We start from the raw sequence: 18,419 nt of genomic DNA on the forward strand, positions 1-18,419 counted from the left end.
AACTGCAAGCCAACTCCAGGGTCCATGTCATGATGCCCTGCCACTCCCAAGACTGTTCACAAAAAAACTGATGTGGAAGGACTGACTCCCTCAAGCCTCTTACAATTTCATTAATGAATGTCTCAGTAAAAAAAGCCCTGACTATAACTGGTGGTAGAATATTTGTGCCACAAATCAATTAATTGAAACATACAGAGCATTTCTGGGTCAATTACACTTTGAAGACATCACAAAATGAGTAAACCTGAGCTACGACGCCTGATCAGCTGCAAAGTGAGACAGACAGACACACGTATGTCATCAGAACTTGGGGAACCAACCCTCAGGCTAACAAGAGAGGAAAATAATAGACTCAGCTGTCACTCTCAGAGAAGCCTCACCCACATGTGGCCACGTCCCCAGCCCACATTCTTTATCAACCTAATAGCTAAGCTAACAGTTACAGTAGGTTATAAAGATATATTTTCCTAAGTTATTTATTAAAAACAAACAAAACACTTGAACTTAATATCTGACTTCCTTAATATTAACCATAAACAGCTATTTTACTAACAATAATACCCAGTTTTTTAGGGTTTCTGGGAGTCTGTAAAGAAAAATGTTCCTTCCACCCCCGACCATCCTTTTAATAGACGAGCTCTACTTCTTGGATGTTCTTGTTTCTCCTCCTAATTCTTTGGAGATTTTTTTTTCCTGTTTTCTTTGTCTACTCCTCTTAACAATGGCCTTCTCTTAAATTTCTGAATTACATGTATATTTTCTACCCAAAAAAATCTCATCCATGCCCATGATGTTCCCTCCCAATCACAGATTACTCCCAAATCTTTATCCCCATATGACACTGCTGACCAGTACTCTAGAGTCACTGAACCACCAGTCTAAAAGATACTCCATATCATGCCAGCACCTCCTATGACACACATAAACAAAACGTATCTTTCACTCCCAAATGTTCCTTAATTCCACAGTCCATCAACATCTATCCAATTGGAAACAGGGGTCATCCTGAACGCCTCCCCTTGCAGTAAAATCCAGTCTGTTACCTCTTAAATATTTCTTCCATCCTCTCTCTCTCTTTACAGCCCACCGTCAATGACTGAGTTCAGAGGTTCATTTGTTACACGGGCGACACAATACTTTTAACGGGCATCCCTACTTCTAATCGCCAATCCCCTCAAATCCATCCTCTACTCTGCTTCCACAGTAAACTCTTCAGATCTGACGCTTAGGCTAAATTAAAAGCTTTCTAAATCCCCAGCTTAAAACTCTTCAGCATCTTATTAACAGATTATATCAAAATATTCCATCAAAGTTCCCCCAAAGGCTGAGGAAAATAAATATGGGTCCCTGAGGGCATAGCCTGAAGTGACATGCAGAGTTTCCTGTTTTATCTTAACAATATATATAAATGTTACATCCTACTCCACATTAAAAATTTCTTACAAAAATATTTTATTAAGTTACTCACAAAAATTGATACTCCAACCTAGCTATCCTTATCATGACTCAGACACCCCCAAGCCCATACTTAAATATTCCTCAAGGAATCACTGAGGAAATTATCATTTCAATAATGTCAAACCCCTTCCGGTGGCACACAAAGTCCCTTCAGGATGGCAGGTAGTATGTCAGCACATGGTAGCTATGTCTGGGCATTCCTCTTGTCCTTTTTAAAATTTCTACTATCTTTCTTCTTCTTTGTCTTCATCTTTGTATTTTCTTTCCCTCCTCCTCATTTGGTTTTTTCTTTAGTGGATATATTTGTAAGTCATTTCAAATTCTTCATTGAACAAGATAGGATATATATAATCAGATAATCATTTGTGTCTCAAAAGTAATCTATTAAATGATTCATGGAACTAACAAGTCCCTCACTCTTCTAGTTTTTTTGAATCACCAATAACACAACTCGCATGAAATATATAAGACTCAGTTATAAGGACACTAAGGGTCAAATTAAACATGTGATCCTAGAGTGGCAAATAACTTTCAGGGCCAGCTTCCATCATGGCTAGCGGCTGTCTGAAATACCACATTGAAACACAAAGCTCTGTAGAAGTTCAGAAGAAATGGAATCATCAGCAATTTCTATCATGGGGGCAGAATCAAGTGACCATGCATTTTAGAACCATGGTCCATAGACTACCTCACAAATGAAGACAAGAGAGACAACTAATAAAATAGAGAATAAGTGTTCCCACAAATATAACATGAGTGTAAACACAGCTTCCCCCTCACGAATCTAACCTGCTGCCACATATGTACTCTGGATTACAGTTATAAAAACGACCTGGACAGGCTGGCCTGGTGGTGCAAGGTGAAGTGTGCGCCCTCCGCTGCAGGGGCCCAGGGTTCGCCGGTTTGGATCCCGAGCGTGCACCGACACCCCGCTTGTCAAGCCATGCTGTGGTGGCGTCCCATGTAAAGTAGAGGAAGATGCACATGGATATTAGCTCAGGGCCAGTCCCTCAGCAAAAAGAGGAGGATTGGCAGATGTTAGCTCAGGGCCGATCTTCCTCACACACACAAAAAAAAGACAGAAACGACCTGGATAGGGACTAAAACCCTTTGACTCAGACATGGATTCAAGAGAAGAGGTCCACAATTAAGCAACCCTTCCTAGTCTAAACTGTTATAAATGAAGCTTTAGAGAAACGCTGCCAATCCCAACATTCAAAATCCTATAACTATTAAGTAAGCTAATAGCTGTACAGAATGCAATGCGACAATGCCCAATTCTTAAGCAACTGAATATATCATTATAAAAGAACTATAGAGTTGATGACATTAGGACAGACATTTTCAGGAAAGGCTGGATCAATGATATAGCCCTCTAACACAACGATTTTTTTGGAACTCAAATGATATACTATTATTTTTTAACAAGTAAAACTATAATTAACTTGTAACTTTATAACAAGTATTTTCTTTGCTGAATACAATTACAGGTTAACTACAAATAAAAGTTTTATATGCCAAATAGCTAAAAATATACAAAACCAATTTATAGCTCAAATAGTAAAGTCATGTGTTTTAACTCCCTTTATAATCTCTATTTCCCTCAGAAATACGGAGTAATCTCCAGGATATGCTGGATAAGTGGAAAAATCAAGGTGGGGGAAAAGTGCGCAGTACGCTGCTATTTAATTAAAGGGGCTGCAGGCAACAAAAGCTGGACTTCTCTACATATACCTTGTTTTGTAGATCTAACTTAGATCTACATTAATTTTTACATTAAATTTTACACATTAAATTTTAAAGAAGCAAATCTCTAAAATGAAAAGCAAAATAAAACAAATAAACAAGTATAAATCAATACGGGTATATAACCATATAGACAGGAAATCAATCATGTGATTTCAAAACACAGTAATTTGACAGTATATCCTTGTAGGATATAGTCACAAACAAGTTTCACCAAAAGCTTAAAATGTTTTCAGTATCATATTGTTATTAATAATAGTATTATTTTTATTTTGATATTATTACTATATATATATGAGGGAAAAGCAAATAATTAGTTATGGTTGTTAGGACGGCAGAATTTTATAATAAGAGAATAGATACCAGATTTTTAAAAATCTAAAAAGTAAAAAAAATTTATTTCCTAGCTCTGTCCACTAAACAGGCTTAGAAGCAAAGACTAATGAGTAGCAGGGAACACTCCTAGCACCCAGATGACCATCCCACCAAAAGATCAAGGACTTCTCTACAGTAAGAGAAAGAGCCAATTCCTAGTCTGGGCAGGAAATACACCAGGTGAGTCTAGACATCTTGTCACACAGGAAAGCTCTCCAAGATCACTGGGGCCATGTCAAAGACTCCGGTGTCAGCTGGAAGAGACTCTCGCTGGCTCAAAGTGACAATTCAAGGATCAGTAAGGGCAATAACTACAAAATAGATGGAAAAACATTGAGAAGTTTTAAATCCATGAGTTCATTAAAAAATTTCACAAACCATTGGTCACCTGTGGATGATACTAAGGTAAGTATTTCTGTCTCGCCCTCTCTCTACAAAAAAATCTAAACCTTTATCTGTATATAATCAAGGAAATAGAGGAAACAGGAAGGAAAAATGGTATACAGCAACACAGGATGCAGTCAGCAAAATCTACAAGACAAGCAACCTAGGTTTTAAAAACAAAGCAACGAATAACCAAAGTGGGAGGTAAGATAAAAGAGAAGAAAAGAAAGGGGATTTTAGAATGAAAGACATAAATGACATATTACCAACTGCCAAATGTTGGTTTTATTTGGATCCTGACTCAACTAAAGGAATTATCTGAGGCAATCCGCAAAATCTGAACAATGAATAGATATTTGGTGATACTAAAGAATTATTGTTAATTCTTTTGTATGTGATAATGGTACTGTGGTTTGTTTTGTTTTTGTTTTTTAAGAATCTTTACCTTTAAGGAAAATATATCAAAATATTTATAGATGAAATAATGAGAAATTTGGGATTTTCTTCAAAATAATACAGCTTGGGAATGGGAGCAATATATGTGGGAGTAGAGATGAAACATGAGTTGTTAATTATGGAAGCTTGGTAACAAGTACATGGGGAGGTCATTACATCCTTCTCTCTTCTTTTGTATATATTTAAAATTTTCCAAAATTAAAAAAAAAAAAAGCCACATTGGAGAAAAATATGTCACTAAAAATATCTCTGTGAACAGAACTCTCATACTTAAGGCAAAATTGCTTCTGTACCAGACACACAGGGTAGACGTTTGTTATTAACAGACTGTGTCACCCATTAACTTTACTTAAGCAAGCCTTCATACATATACAAAACATGTAACTAAACAACACCCTTTACAACAACTATAACAGAGGAGACAATTCACAGTCTGTACCTGAATCAGGTCGCCCATCTGAGCTCCGAAATTCCTGCATTCTCTTTTCCAGCTTTTGCTGCCTCCGTCGTTTCATAACCACCTCAGGATTCGAAATTGTTCGGGTAAAGCTGGTTTCAGGCATGTCTTTGTAAACCTCGGCAGCCAGTCGAGAATTCTCACTGTAAGAAAAAAAGGCACCAACAAGATTTTTAAAATTTTATATTAGAAATAGTTACACTGTAATCATCCAAAAATCAAAACAGCAGATGTCATCTGGCTCATCTGTCCTCTGCATAGGTCTGTCATGTACTGTTTCCCACGTGCTACTGGATCAAGAATAAGTTTCTCTCAATACAAGCTAACACACTGAAATAAGCAGAAATCGATAATTAAAATTTTATAGTGAGTTTATATAACTTAATTATTGTGTACTAAAAGCAAAAATGTATAAATTATACATTTCAGTAATTTTCACCCGTGTTATCCTAAAACAGACCAAATGAGTAATACAACACTCCAACAACAAGAAATAAAGGATTAAATATATTTTAATTTAGTAAAAATCTGTCTTAAAATTAAGTAAATCTTGAAGAACTCAAACAGCATGATTGTTTAACAACTACAAGATTTACCAATGTTTACTTTCTTGAAGCTAAATTTTCAAAACGAAATTGTTCCAACAGTTCCTATGACAAGTCAACTGTATAGAATGATGAGTTGAAACTGAATATTAAGGTAAGATTGATATACTTTACAAAATTTTGACAAATATACTTTAAAGGTCATTTTTAATCATCAAAATAATTTAATTAAAAACCAGTCAAGCTTTGAATCAAAGGTGAACAACTTAATTCATTTTAAGTAGCTCATTTTCTTAACACAAATAATATATCACACTACAAACTAAACTCATAAACAGAAGAAACTGTAACAGAAGTTTTAAACTCTCCTATTCTTTGGTATTTTCCATATATGGGCAATATATTTATACAAGTTCTTCCTCTTCTATAACTACACTAAATAGAGCCTTACTATCTAATACTATACTCAAGAGTTCATGTTCATTCCATAGGCATCACCGCCTAAAATTAATATCTAAATCCACTTTGATGCAATCCAAAATGGGCTCAAATTCCACTCTAAATTACATTCACTGACAATTGGTTAATATCCTCAATACATACAGAACACTTAGACTCGATCAAAAAATGGAAAAAAACTTGAAGAGGTCATTGCAACAGAAGAATATACACGGTTAATGAACATGTAGAAAGACATCTACCTTGCTAATGATATAATAAATTGATTTACTGAAGATATTCTATACTGTAGAGATAGTATACTGTTCTGTGACACCCAACAATTCTAAGGGTATGAGGTAATGAGAGGGCTTGTGGGCTGTGGAAGACTTTTCTAGGGGCAGCCTGGCAATGTAAGCATCCCAAGATGTCGCTGAGCCATTCCTCTAGAATAGTTTCTAAGGAAATAATCAGATGAGTCTCCAAAGTTGTAGAACAAGGATATTCACCAGAGTAATTTATAACACCAAAAACACCTGTGAACTACCTACAAGTACATAAAAAGGGGTAGGTTACATAAATTATGGAAAAACTATATGATAGAATACTGCACAATCATTTAAATTATATATTTTTTGTGAAAAAAATATATTTGTGAATATATATTTATGTAAAATATATACATTTCAGTGGAAAAATATCAAGTAAAAAGTACTAGTTTTGGGGCCAGCCCAGTGGCGCAAGCAGCTAAGTGTGCGCGCTCCGCTTCGGTGGCCCGGGGTTCACAGGTTCGGATCCCAGGCACGCAGACGCACCGCTTGTCAAGCCAAGCTGTGGCAGCGTCCCATATAAAGTAGAGGAAGATGGGCACAGATGTTAGCCCAGGGCCAGTCTTCCTCAGCAAAAAGAGGAGGATTCACAACGGACATTAGCTCAGGGCTAATCTTCCTCACCAAAAAAAAAGTACTAGTTTCAAATGACTTTGATTATATTTCCATTTAAAAACTCTACATAAACAAATGAAAGTGTATATATTTGTGCAGCAAAAACAAACTATGGTCCTCTTTGGGCTCATGTGATAACAGGTGACTCCTTTTCCCTTTCTGACAAATCTACATATTCTGATTGTCTAAAATGAATGCTGATTACTTCTGCAACAGAAAAGCAGAATACAGAATACTATGCAGTCAATACCAAGGCGAGTAAGAGGCCTAAGAGTAAGCATATGATAAGCGAATGAACTAACTAAGCTGAAAATTGACAAGGCTAACCCTAAGACCTGGAGACTTCCAACATAAGAGGGAAAAGCCAGTTTCTTCTAATGTCTCTCTGATACAATAATTTCCCTTACTCCCTCGGCTCTGGAGTCAGAAGCTCAAATACCTTTAGTCAGGTAAGTACACATCTATGACGGGGCTGGTGTGACAGAATACAGAATGGGAGGTGGTGGGACTGGACTAAACCAGATGGTCTGAACCTTAAAAGGGAAGGGCTGCTTTTCTCACTGGTCTTGCCAGCCTCTGATCAGTTATTAAGCATATCTGAGGTACATAAGAAACCACTGCTGCCTAAAGGACCAAAAAAACAGAGAGAAAGGGCCAGGCAAAGATGAACAGAACACTGACATCAATGGTCGACTCAGCAAAAACAATACTGTTCGTCAGTTTGCTTATTTAAGATTAGCAAGCACAGTGAGACAGGTATTGTCAGCAACAAATCTTGCTTAGGTAAGACTCTCTAGCTTCCCTCAACACAGAAGAGCCAGAGTAGACCCAAATTAACTTCCTGATATTCATCCTTTCCATAATTTACCTAGTAATTTAACAAGGTCTGCTGCATTAAAAACATTTGGGCTTAAAGCACAGAGAAATAGGAATATTTCCAAAATTAACTTACATGTCATCCCCTTGGAAAGGTCTATCCTCTTTATCAGATGCCTGTCTCACTGCTTCTTTTTCTCTCTTCTTTTTTTCCTTCTTTTCTTTCTTTGAGAGAGTTCTCTTGAAGTTCTGGATAACACCTTCTTTTTCCTGCTTTTCAGGTCCATTACTTTGAGCCTTCTGATAAAAGTAACACTATCACTAGGCTGGCAACTACGCAGAATCACATAAAGCTATCTATGGCTTGTGGTAGCTAACTTCATCTCACAGTCTACAGCAAAACAGAGCTATTAGAAAAGGGAAAGGTCTGGGGTGATGGAAATGTTCTTTATCTTGAATGGGCTGACAGTTACATGACTATATTTATCAAAACTTAATGAATTATACATTCAAGATCTGAGCATTCCACTGTGTGTAAATGTTACCTCAATTCAAACTAATAAGCAAGCAAATGAAAAACCAAACCCAGTAAGAAAACTGGGACGGGAATCATGAAATCTAATTTTCAATAAATAAAAACCCAAATAATTTACATAAAGTAAATTGAATAAAAGGAACCTAATAAAAATATGGAAATAACTAAGCATTTAAATCATCATCACTTTATAGATGCTTTCCTAAGTTCAAAAGAAACGTTAAGAGTAGCCATAATAAATTAGGTTTTATGAAGCAAAGTTATAAGTATTGTGTTTGTGCAAAAACTTCTAATTTCTTTTCTAGATCTTGTTTATTTGGTTGCTTATTCTTAATTTATAACATAGCCTGCTAGCAGATGACACAGAGACAAATTATGTTTTATATAACTTAATAGCCTGACTGGTAAAAATAATCAAGAAAAATAAGAAAGAATTATTTTATTGGGAAAGAAAATTGCCTTCGGATTTACAAGTTAGCATTTCCATTTCCACTGCTAGCTACTTCAGCATCGTCCTGATCTGACAGTTCTAATACACATCCATGAAGATCTGCGGCCCACGGAAAAGCACATCAGCTGAAGTTGTGGCACAGAAATAAAATAAAACATGAACAGCAAGGAAAAAAGGGACCACCATTCTTACTTTGTATTTGCTGCAAATGCAACAAGTCACTAGAGCACAGTAAGAAGGCCAAGAAAACATTCTGTATATCCAAGACTCGTCAACATGGAACACTGACATCATACAAACAAAATGAACATTTTCTGCTGCTAAAAGAGAACAATGGCACTCTTTTCCCGATTGTTGGGGAAAAAAATTAAATAGAAGATTTTCTCAAAATATTCTTAATCTTTGCACTTGCTATCACTTGTCAATACTGAATTCTAGGGTCAGATGTCACTTGATTTAACACAGAATTAATTATTTTTCAAATTATACCAATATTTCATCATATTCCACATAAGAACAGTAGCACAGAATTCCACACATTCTACTACCTGAGAAAGTCTTAGAATCGCTCTATTTCATCATCCAAAGAAACTCAAGGAAGTTTCCTCATTTCTAACCTTACACATATAATATGAAAAAGGTATTAAATGTGCCTTATTAAGTTGTATCTGAAATAAATAGGTTATTAAAGTTTTATTTTCCCTTCTGATTCTTACGAAAACATATTTTGACTTTATAATTTGGAAAAACAAACTGGAGCTGACTATTTGATCATTAAATCTCTTAATAACAAAAGCTTACATAACTCGTTTTTGAAAAAGGAAGGAGCAATATTTGGCAGTATTCAGTGAAACAGAGGATGAAGCAGGGAGAAGCTGGGCTACTTTTAAATGCTTTTCTGAGACGAGAAGGGTAAAACAGTAGTTTAGGAAGAGAAGCAAACAAGAGAATGAGCTCCTAGAACCCAGACATCAGTCTCCTGTTTATTTCAGTCAGCCTTGGCCCTGGGATAACAGCAGCATAAGACATTGAGGGCTCCTACCTTAGGAGGAATGGCATCATTCTCATTCTTAAGAACAAATCTGCCCTCTCGATCATCTTTATTCCAATTCAATTGCACAACTAGGGGTTTTTCATCTATATCCAATCTTCTTTCTTCTTCAAAACATAAAGTGAAAAAAAACTAAGCCATGGTTATTTAACGGCACTAAGCTAATACAACATTCTGATATACATTTAATTTTATAGACATAAAATACCTTATTACCTCAATACTTAGAAACTGAAATGTAATTCAAAATGGTAAGTGACAGTTTTAACAATTCAATATTTTGTTGCTACTATACGTATACTACCATGGATGCAGTGCCACACACTGACCAGGGACAATTTCCTCACAACATTTAGAATCTAATCCGGAAAATAAGCAAAATACACATGAACTAGGAAAAAAATATATACAAGGCTTTGTTATAAGCCTATTTCTGTAAATCAAATTACCTCATCTGCAATCGGAAAATAAGGAAACAATGTTAATATAACACAGAAGTTCCACTGATACATAAGAGACTTTTCTTCTCTTACTAATGTTATATGCTATCAAGAGACAGCAAGGACCCACCATCATCACTCTTGGAAGTGATTATCGACTCTTCTTCCTGTCTCTGTACGTCTGACCCTTGTCTCTAAAACTCACCCTCCTCAACCCTCACATCCCCCTCCACCATGAAGCTACCATCCCCTTTTCTGTGCTACCATAAAGTGCTAAGTTCAGCGTATTACTACTTCCTTCCTTATTAGAAATCTAATGAGCCCCCTGGACACACGGATCAGAAACATGGCAGCCCACTGAGTGACTCCCTGAGAGCCCGACCACTTACTAGAAGCCTATGGTTGGCAAAGATTATCAGGTAATTGTATACAGGATGTGCCACAATGAGGGTAGCTAAGACAGGAGGCAGCGGAAGAATCAGGGTGGTAAAGGACGCAAGAGTTAACAGGACAAATTTAAAAGATAAATAGACTTATAGAGGCTTATAATAAAAACATATATAAACAGTAATATTATCAGAATACAAGAATAATAAATTCTAAATTATTTTATCAACTGAAATTATGAGAAATGAAAATCAGAGCAATAAATTAGAGATGGGATCAAGTCTGAAATTCCTGCTACAAACCAAAATTACCAAGTTGTTTTTGTTGCAAAATTTGTAAGAGTAAAATCTTTCATAGCATATTTTTTAGAGAACTAGTATTAAAAACAATTAAGTCTAAATCAAATTTCAAATGTACAAAAAAGTAAAACAAAACCAAGGGCACGCTATCCTAAAGCAGCCGTGCCTACTTACTGAATGTAAAGATAGCCAGGTTCCTACCACAGCTTCGTACTTTAACACTTCTTCTGCCTCAGTCGTTCTCATACTTTTTTTTTTAAATGGCAGAATCCTTTTTCTTTTTCCAATTGGTTTCATAAAAGGAATCCTAACATACAAAAAGGTTAAGAGTGGAGTTTCCCTGGTGGTGGAAGCACGGGTTGGGGTCCGGACTGCAGCCCGCTAGAACTGTGTGGTTCATAAACATGTGCTGAGGTGCCCAATGTGCTCACTGTGGAGCATTTTAAATTTTCAAAGGAAACAAGTTGCATCTGCCACACGCTGCATGAACTGCTAGCTCTGGGCAGGCCCTAGTCTGCACGAGACTGTGCGTGGTCATCCCTTCTGCTGCTGTCACATCAATGTCAACTGGGTTTTCCACGGCGCTGTAAAAAACAACAGCCACTGCCCAAAAATCAATGTGGATAGGAAATGAGGGTGCTGCCTCCAGTCTGGGAGCTGGGCATGGCCCAAGAGGCACACACACCCAACCAGGGAGTAACTGTGATTAAGACTGCAATGAAAATTTTAGTTTTCCTTTCATTTTATCATACTATTTTTTCAAACATTCAAGTTGTTAGAACATAAATACTAACTTGTCTGAATCTAACTACTCAATAAAAAGAACTGCTAGGTACTTCCTTTGGCCTAGGGGTGCCATTAAAAAAATCACTGACACACTAAGGGCTCTGTGACCTGCACACCAGGGCTTTCCTCACATCTGAGGCACAGGTGGAACCACTGCTCTGAGCATGAAGGTGTGCAAGGATACAGCCAGACTGTCCTAGCTGCTCACCTCGGAGGGAGGGTGGGAAGGGAAGCGAACCTTACTGTGTTTTTAATCCCCTTACAAGTAATATATATATTTTACTTTTTAATTAAAAACAAATCTACTAAAGAAAATTTAAAGGTTCTTTTAAAAAATCAAAATTGGGGGCCGCCCGGTGGCACAAGCGGTTAGGTGCGCGCGCTCCGCTGCGGCGGCCCGGGGTTCGCTGGTTCGGATCCCGGGCGCGCACCGACGCACTGCTTGGTAAGCCATGCTGTGGCGGCGTCCCATATAAAGTGGAGGAAGATGGGCACGGATGTTAGCCCAGGGCCGTCTTCCTCAGCAAAAAAAGAGGAGGATTGGCGGATGTTAGCTCAGGGCTGATCTCCTCACAAAAAAAAAAAAAAAAAAAAAAAAAAAAAAAAATCAAAATTACTCCACTTTTAGATCTCAAATTCCAATATTATAGATTATTCCAAAGATTTCACTTGGTGGTATTCAAATGACCAAAAAGTGTAGAGAGAAAAACGGCTGGCACTGAAAGAGATTTTCTTCCTCTTTGTAACCTATTTACAAAGATTCTGAGGTAAAGAAAAAAACTCAACCTCAAAAGAACCATTTCAAAACTGAGGCTATCCTCTCTTGTCAAATTCAGTTTGGGTATTTTTATGTAGGCGATACCCTCATAACCTTAAAAGGGTAATAAACAAATATGGCCTACTTTATGTACTACTGGGGAAAAATGCGTTTGGTCATACCAGAATTCCACACATTACAAAAACTTTATCCCAATTTCAAATGTACAAATAAAGCTGTATTTTTGAAATCAAGAAAAATAAATTATGTTCAAAAAGGATTTGTGGATGGAATTAACAGGTATTCAACTGGGTCTGTGCTATACATAATCCTTTATTTGCTGTAGTAATTGGAATTTGCATATTTTTTTTTTACAGGTGACTCAACATTTCCAAAGCACTCATAAAAAATTTTATAAATTTCTACATTGCTAACGAGTCCAATTTAAACTGCCATTTGAAATAGATACATAGGATTATTTTCAGAAATTTCAAATGTTAAAACAAGAAGAAATTACTAACTATATAAGTTTCTTCAAGATGTCCTATTTCCAAAGAATAATGAAAATATAATGTTTTACATTACAAAAATATTACAGTAAGATTTATGATTCATACTCATATAATATTTAACCGGGTTACAATTAATTGTAGCATTATAATCTATACATAAGAGTTACATGAAATATTTCTCCAAAAGCAAGTAACATTATATCATCAATGTATGCGACACCCAGATCTGTTGGATAATTTTAATTACAAAATGTCATGCTTTGGAGAAATAATCATATGTAAAATTAATATATTTATTCTAACTTCCAACAAATGTATGTGCTAGGAATTTCCAAGAACATTTCCCAGACACACAAAAGTTTTGCTAACTTGTCAACAGCTCCTCCAGCCCCTACAGAAAAAGAAAGGGGAAATGAGTAGTAAGGCAGTGCTGTGATTAAAATGCCCGCTGGACAAGTGACTGTTAGGGAAGCTACCTACTTACAAGATGAGGTCACACCTCTAACAAACCCTGTCTGTATACACTGACCTCCACTGACATGCACTTCATAGAGCGAATACTTGGGAGATGACAACATTCGCATATCAGGGCGGAATTTCTCTGCTAGTGTTTCGATTACATCTTGAGTGGTGGCAGTACTAGAGACCCGAATACATTTTGTTGCAAAGTTTCCAGCAGCTTTATCTTGAAAATAAAATCTCATCACTCCATGGAACTCCAAATCCTAAAAGAAAACAAAATGATACATTTTTAGAAAAACAACATTCTAAAAAGATTCACTTTTTGTAACAATAAATGAAAAAGTCTACTCACCACTTATTAAAAATGTTTCATTACCATAAATGTCTGAGACAGAAACTAAGAGACATGGGATTTCAGACTTCAAATTTAATTATGTGACTTAGAACAAGTTATTTATTTATTTATTTATTTTTTTGTGAGGAAGATCAGCCCTGAGCTAACATCCATGCCAATCCTCCTCTTTTTGCTGAGGAAGACTGGCCCTGAGCTAACATCTGTGCCCATCTTCCTCCACTTTATATGGGACGCCACCACGGCATGGCCTGACAAGCGGTGCATCGGTGCGTGCCCAGGATCCGAACCCGGGCAGCCAGCAGTGGAGCGCGCACACTTAACCGCTATGCCACGGGGCTGGCCCGAGGACAAGTTATTTACAATTTCTCTTCACCTTACTTGTCTCAGGTATCCGATATTGGCTGCAGAGCTGCTGATGTTAACAACAACTAACATTTATTGAGTCCTCAGCAAGTGCCAGGCACACCTTGACATGCATTATTTTTACGTCTTCACAACAACCCAGTTAAGTAAATACTATTATTAAACACTATTTTCAAGATTTGGTCATTAAAACTCGCAAAGTTCGAGTTTCTTGCTAAGGCAGTTATATGGCAAATGCACAATTAAAACCCAGATCCACTGAAATCCCAAGTCCATGCCTCTCTGTCCCTGAGGCTCCGTTCAGTCCTGAGGTTACAAAACCCAAATGAAGAGACTACGCTAAAAGCAAGAGAGATATGTTAGCCCCAACCCTACCATCAATGTGATAAACAGAAACACTTGACTTTTGCAGAATATAATTGTAACTAATCTTCAATATGAACTACTTGCCCAAAATCAATGAATGCAATTTAGATTTTTCTCAAAACCTTATTTCTAAAGAAAAATACAATGGAATTCCAACCAAAGGAATACTACTTTAAGGCAGGCTGAAGCCCATGCAACTGTGAGATGCTCTTTCCCATTATTTCCTTTTTTTTTTTCTTTTGAATCAATTAAAATACAGTTTAAAACTCATGTGAGTTCTCAGTACCCTGCTGTAACCATAAGACTCAGCGGTTTGTATCCCACAGGTTGAGAACCACGGTATCTGAGAGAATTTGTTTTTTGTTAGCTGGGTTACACTTTATCTGGAGACATGATGGGGTGAGGTCCAGAGTTCCTGTGCACCCTATTACGTCCTTGAACACAGAAAGAAGCACAGCTCCCAAAATTCCAAGGAAGCTTTCTAACTCCTAGGTCACCCGCCTCTAGCACCAGCAAAGATTCAGTTTCTCAACTGGAGTCATCCTCGATTCTTCTCTTTCTCTCATCCTCCACACCTAATGGATGTGGAAGATGGCAGTTGTTCCATCTTCACAATATACCCAGAATCCATCCAAAATCTTGTTAACACTAAGTCAGATCATGCCACTTCTTTGCTTTACTCTTTGTGACGGCTTTCTATTCTCTCAGATGCCAAATCTTTGCACACTGCTCAAAGCCCATCCCAGTTAAGCTTTTCTCTGCCTTCCCCCAATCCACTAGCCCACTCCTCACTGATAATTATGACCTAACAGTGTGTATCTGAAAAAAAGTAGGGGAAAATGGGATATCAGAATGGGGCTAACTGTATAAACCACGTGAAAATTAAACCAGAAAACAAGACAATAAGGCACAGTTCTAGCCCCAAAACTCTACTATGCTTGCCCAGACTCTTTCCAACCACTAAGCAGCAGGCCCTTCCTATTTCCCACTGCCCCAGAGAAAAATACAGGATGAGTGAGCATGTATGTTAGAAAAATACCACTGAACCACAGATTCTGGGTTGAAGTGGGGCCGTGGTTATGGGGGTAAGATCTGAGAAAGCTTATGAGTTAGCAAAATGGGAGTTGTATTAGTAGGAGTCCTGCTCTGGTCTCTCAAAATTATATAAACTGCCTCTTTGTCCCACATGGGTCAAATAGCAAAGAAAATTAAATTGATATCCTTTCTAAATGTCTCCATCTCTGTTAGTCTAGCAATCCTAAAAGCGTTATAAGTAACGATGCATGTGAAAGATGCTCCTAAACCATAAATCTGAATAAGTATTAGTTAATATTAGTAAAAGCTGATGCTCACTAAGTGCCGACTCTGTGCCAAGCGCTGTGCTGAACACTTTCCATGCCCTATTTCCCCAGCTCTCTCTCCTCCACCCCATGTCTCCCCCTTCCACTCACTCATCCGTCTGGAATCATTCAAGTACCTCCACTTCAGGTTTTACCCTCCCTATCCACCACCTCCTCCAAGGGTCCTAAGACAACACTTTAGAAGACAAAAATTACCGTATGATTTAGTTACATAAACTTAAGTTTTTAGTATCGGAGTCATACCTTTATTCCAGGATTCTGATACGTTCACCACTACCACCCTGAAATCATCTTTATATTACTGCTAACAGTCTCAAATATTAATGAGCAAAACTACCCTGGCTCTGCCAAAGGCTCACCCTTATAGAATAAGTTAAACCAAAACAGCAAATTAACCTCCACAGTACTCACTCATTTTGCTAAGAGTAGTTTTTATATTATTTGTGATGAGAATGAAACAGCTAGATGTACTTAGAGATCCCAAAAGACATGAAAGCATCAGTTTCTCTGGGAACTGTCAACAAATAATTCCAAACTACCAGATATCAAAGAAATGGACACATCAGTGGCTCGGCAGGAATGCTCAATTTGGCAAGAACATGAAGGAAAGAATCAAGACTGAACTGATGAAGGCAAGCACGGAAAGGACGAGACTAACATCCTTAATCATCCTCATGAAAATCTCTTACATATAGATTACTACCCTTTATAGGAAACTGCAAATATAAAATCCCCATTATTAATGTGGTTCAGCTACTGATCTTACATAAAATGTTGAGATAAATTGAAAAAAAAAAAGGAAATCCAAGGGTAAAGCATCTCCATCAAGCAACAGTACTCCTGCATACAGAGAAGTGATACTATTTCTGTTGATGTTTTTAAAGAAACAATCCTCCAGGTTCTATCAAGCCTACATAAAGTAGCCTATAAACACTATCTTTGGTTTGATTTCATTTGCACTAAATTAGTGTTAATAAATAACTATTAATTCAGTTTGCCCCATTACTTTAACATCACTGAGGAATACCTGAGTATAGTTGTTACTAGAATATTCCCTTAATAAATTAATAGATTAGCATTCTGTTCAATTATTCAGCCTGTCGTTATGTTTGGCTGGTCTGAATAAGTTCACGAATTTTATCAAACGTGAAAACACTGATAAAATCAAGTTCCTGAACCTAAAAATTGGGTGTGTAATGACCAAACTAACAAACAATAATTATTAACAACTAACATATACTAAGAGCTACCACGCACCAGACACTAAGAGTTCAGTATTTAATTCCCCAAACTAAGAGTTAGGTACTATTATCATCCCCACTGTAGGAGTGGGGGCTGTCCAAATAGGTTAAGTTCATCAGCTACAAGCACACAGCTTGCCAACAGCCAGGCTCCAGAAACTGGACTTTTGAATCACCATGCTCTGCTGCCTCTTCTTCAACAGTCACGTCATTGTATAAAGGGAGTTTGATACTAAGTGTTTTCTCTTCTTTACAACAGGTACAAAGAGAGTTCCAGAAGAAACAAATGGACGGATAAACGAGAAAGAAATCAGGCTCAGAGTGTCAGTGACTGGCCACCATCACCCACCTAGAAAGAACTGTCATTCAGGTACAGGTCTTCTTAAAGCTCGAGTGGGAATCAGAGGCGAGGCTCACACGCCACACAGTGCCTGATCAGTCTCATCGACTACTAGTCTACGAGCTTGTCCACCGCACAGCACAGCAGAAAATCCTGGGGGTGTGCAGCAGGACAGAAATAAGGCGGCATTTCAACCTAATAGCTGTATCTTTGACTGAGTCATTTAACATCTACGTGGGCTCGAATTCCCTCAATTATAAAATGAAACAGTGAGCTTGCTTTGAGGAGCAAACAAACTATATAAAGCAACTACCAATCCTGGCACACACCAGTGCTCAACAACCTCAAGTTTTGTCCCTTTCAGTCTCTCCCACTAGCTGCAGCTCTTTTAAGATGAGGAAACCTTTTTATTCACTGTTCTAGGTCCTCCCTCTGTCTCTAATGCTTCACACATAAAAATCAAAACAAATTTGAACCAAATTTTCCAATAACAATATCTGATTCTTCCAGTTTTAACTGTCTGTTCTCAACTGATAAGAACTCTGGAAAACAAAACTACATTTGTAATAAATAGCCATGAATTCTTGATGACAGGGGTAATATTCTGATAATGTTACAGCCAAGACAGGTACGATTTTACAAAGACAAACGTTTCCTTAAAAAAAAAAAAAGTCCTCCCTCCTCAGTGTTGGGTTATACAAATTACCCAAGAGAAAACAATTTTATTTTATTTTAAAATAAAAAACACTGTTGTAGGTCCTCCAACATCTAAATGAAGGGCCTACTTGTTAGCAGCGTATTTTCAGGAAGAAACTTCTGTCTGGAGCAAGCAGGACAGTAACCGCCTATAACCACTACAGTCAGTACAGTCAGTGCACTACATGTTCATCGCAATAACTGAATTCAGAGGGAAGGAAAAGACAATGTAACAATCACTTGTTTCCTTTCCTTAATGGTTATTTTTCCTGACAAGAAAACAAGTTTCTTTTTTTCCTAAAGGTATATATTTATCTTGATATAAACTCTTCCCTGAGAAATATCATCACTAATGATTATTACAACAGAAATGGAACACTACTTGGGGTGGAGTTAAT

The 18,419-nt window shown here is 37.2% G+C and overlaps 1 protein-coding gene across 8 annotated transcripts in view; it reads right to left on the minus strand.

The window, feature by feature from the left end:
* Positions 1-18,419, minus strand: part of AFDN (afadin, adherens junction formation factor) — a 142,064-nt gene that overhangs the window by 95,931 nt on the left and 27,714 nt on the right. For 3 of the 8 annotated variants that reach the window (XM_058533987.1, XM_058533983.1, XM_058533989.1), the window contains exons 2-5: positions 13,367-13,562; positions 9,648-9,763; positions 7,756-7,919; positions 4,859-5,019 (exon numbers count right to left, since the gene is read on the minus strand). In XM_058533987.1, coding sequence (XP_058389970.1) covers positions 4,859-5,019; positions 7,756-7,919; positions 9,648-9,763; positions 13,367-13,562 — 637 coding nt within the window. Of the gene's footprint in view, positions 1-4,858; positions 5,020-7,755; positions 7,920-9,647; positions 9,789-10,956; positions 11,756-13,366; positions 13,563-18,419 lie in introns of those variants that run through there. The other 5 variants (XM_058533984.1, XM_058533990.1, XM_058533986.1 and 2 more) reach the window with 4 other exon arrangements.

The sequence above is a fragment of the Diceros bicornis genome, chromosome 39 (assembly GCF_020826845.1).
Source record: "Diceros bicornis minor isolate mBicDic1 chromosome 39, mDicBic1.mat.cur, whole genome shotgun sequence".
Taxonomy (NCBI): domain Eukaryota; kingdom Metazoa; phylum Chordata; class Mammalia; order Perissodactyla; family Rhinocerotidae; genus Diceros; species Diceros bicornis.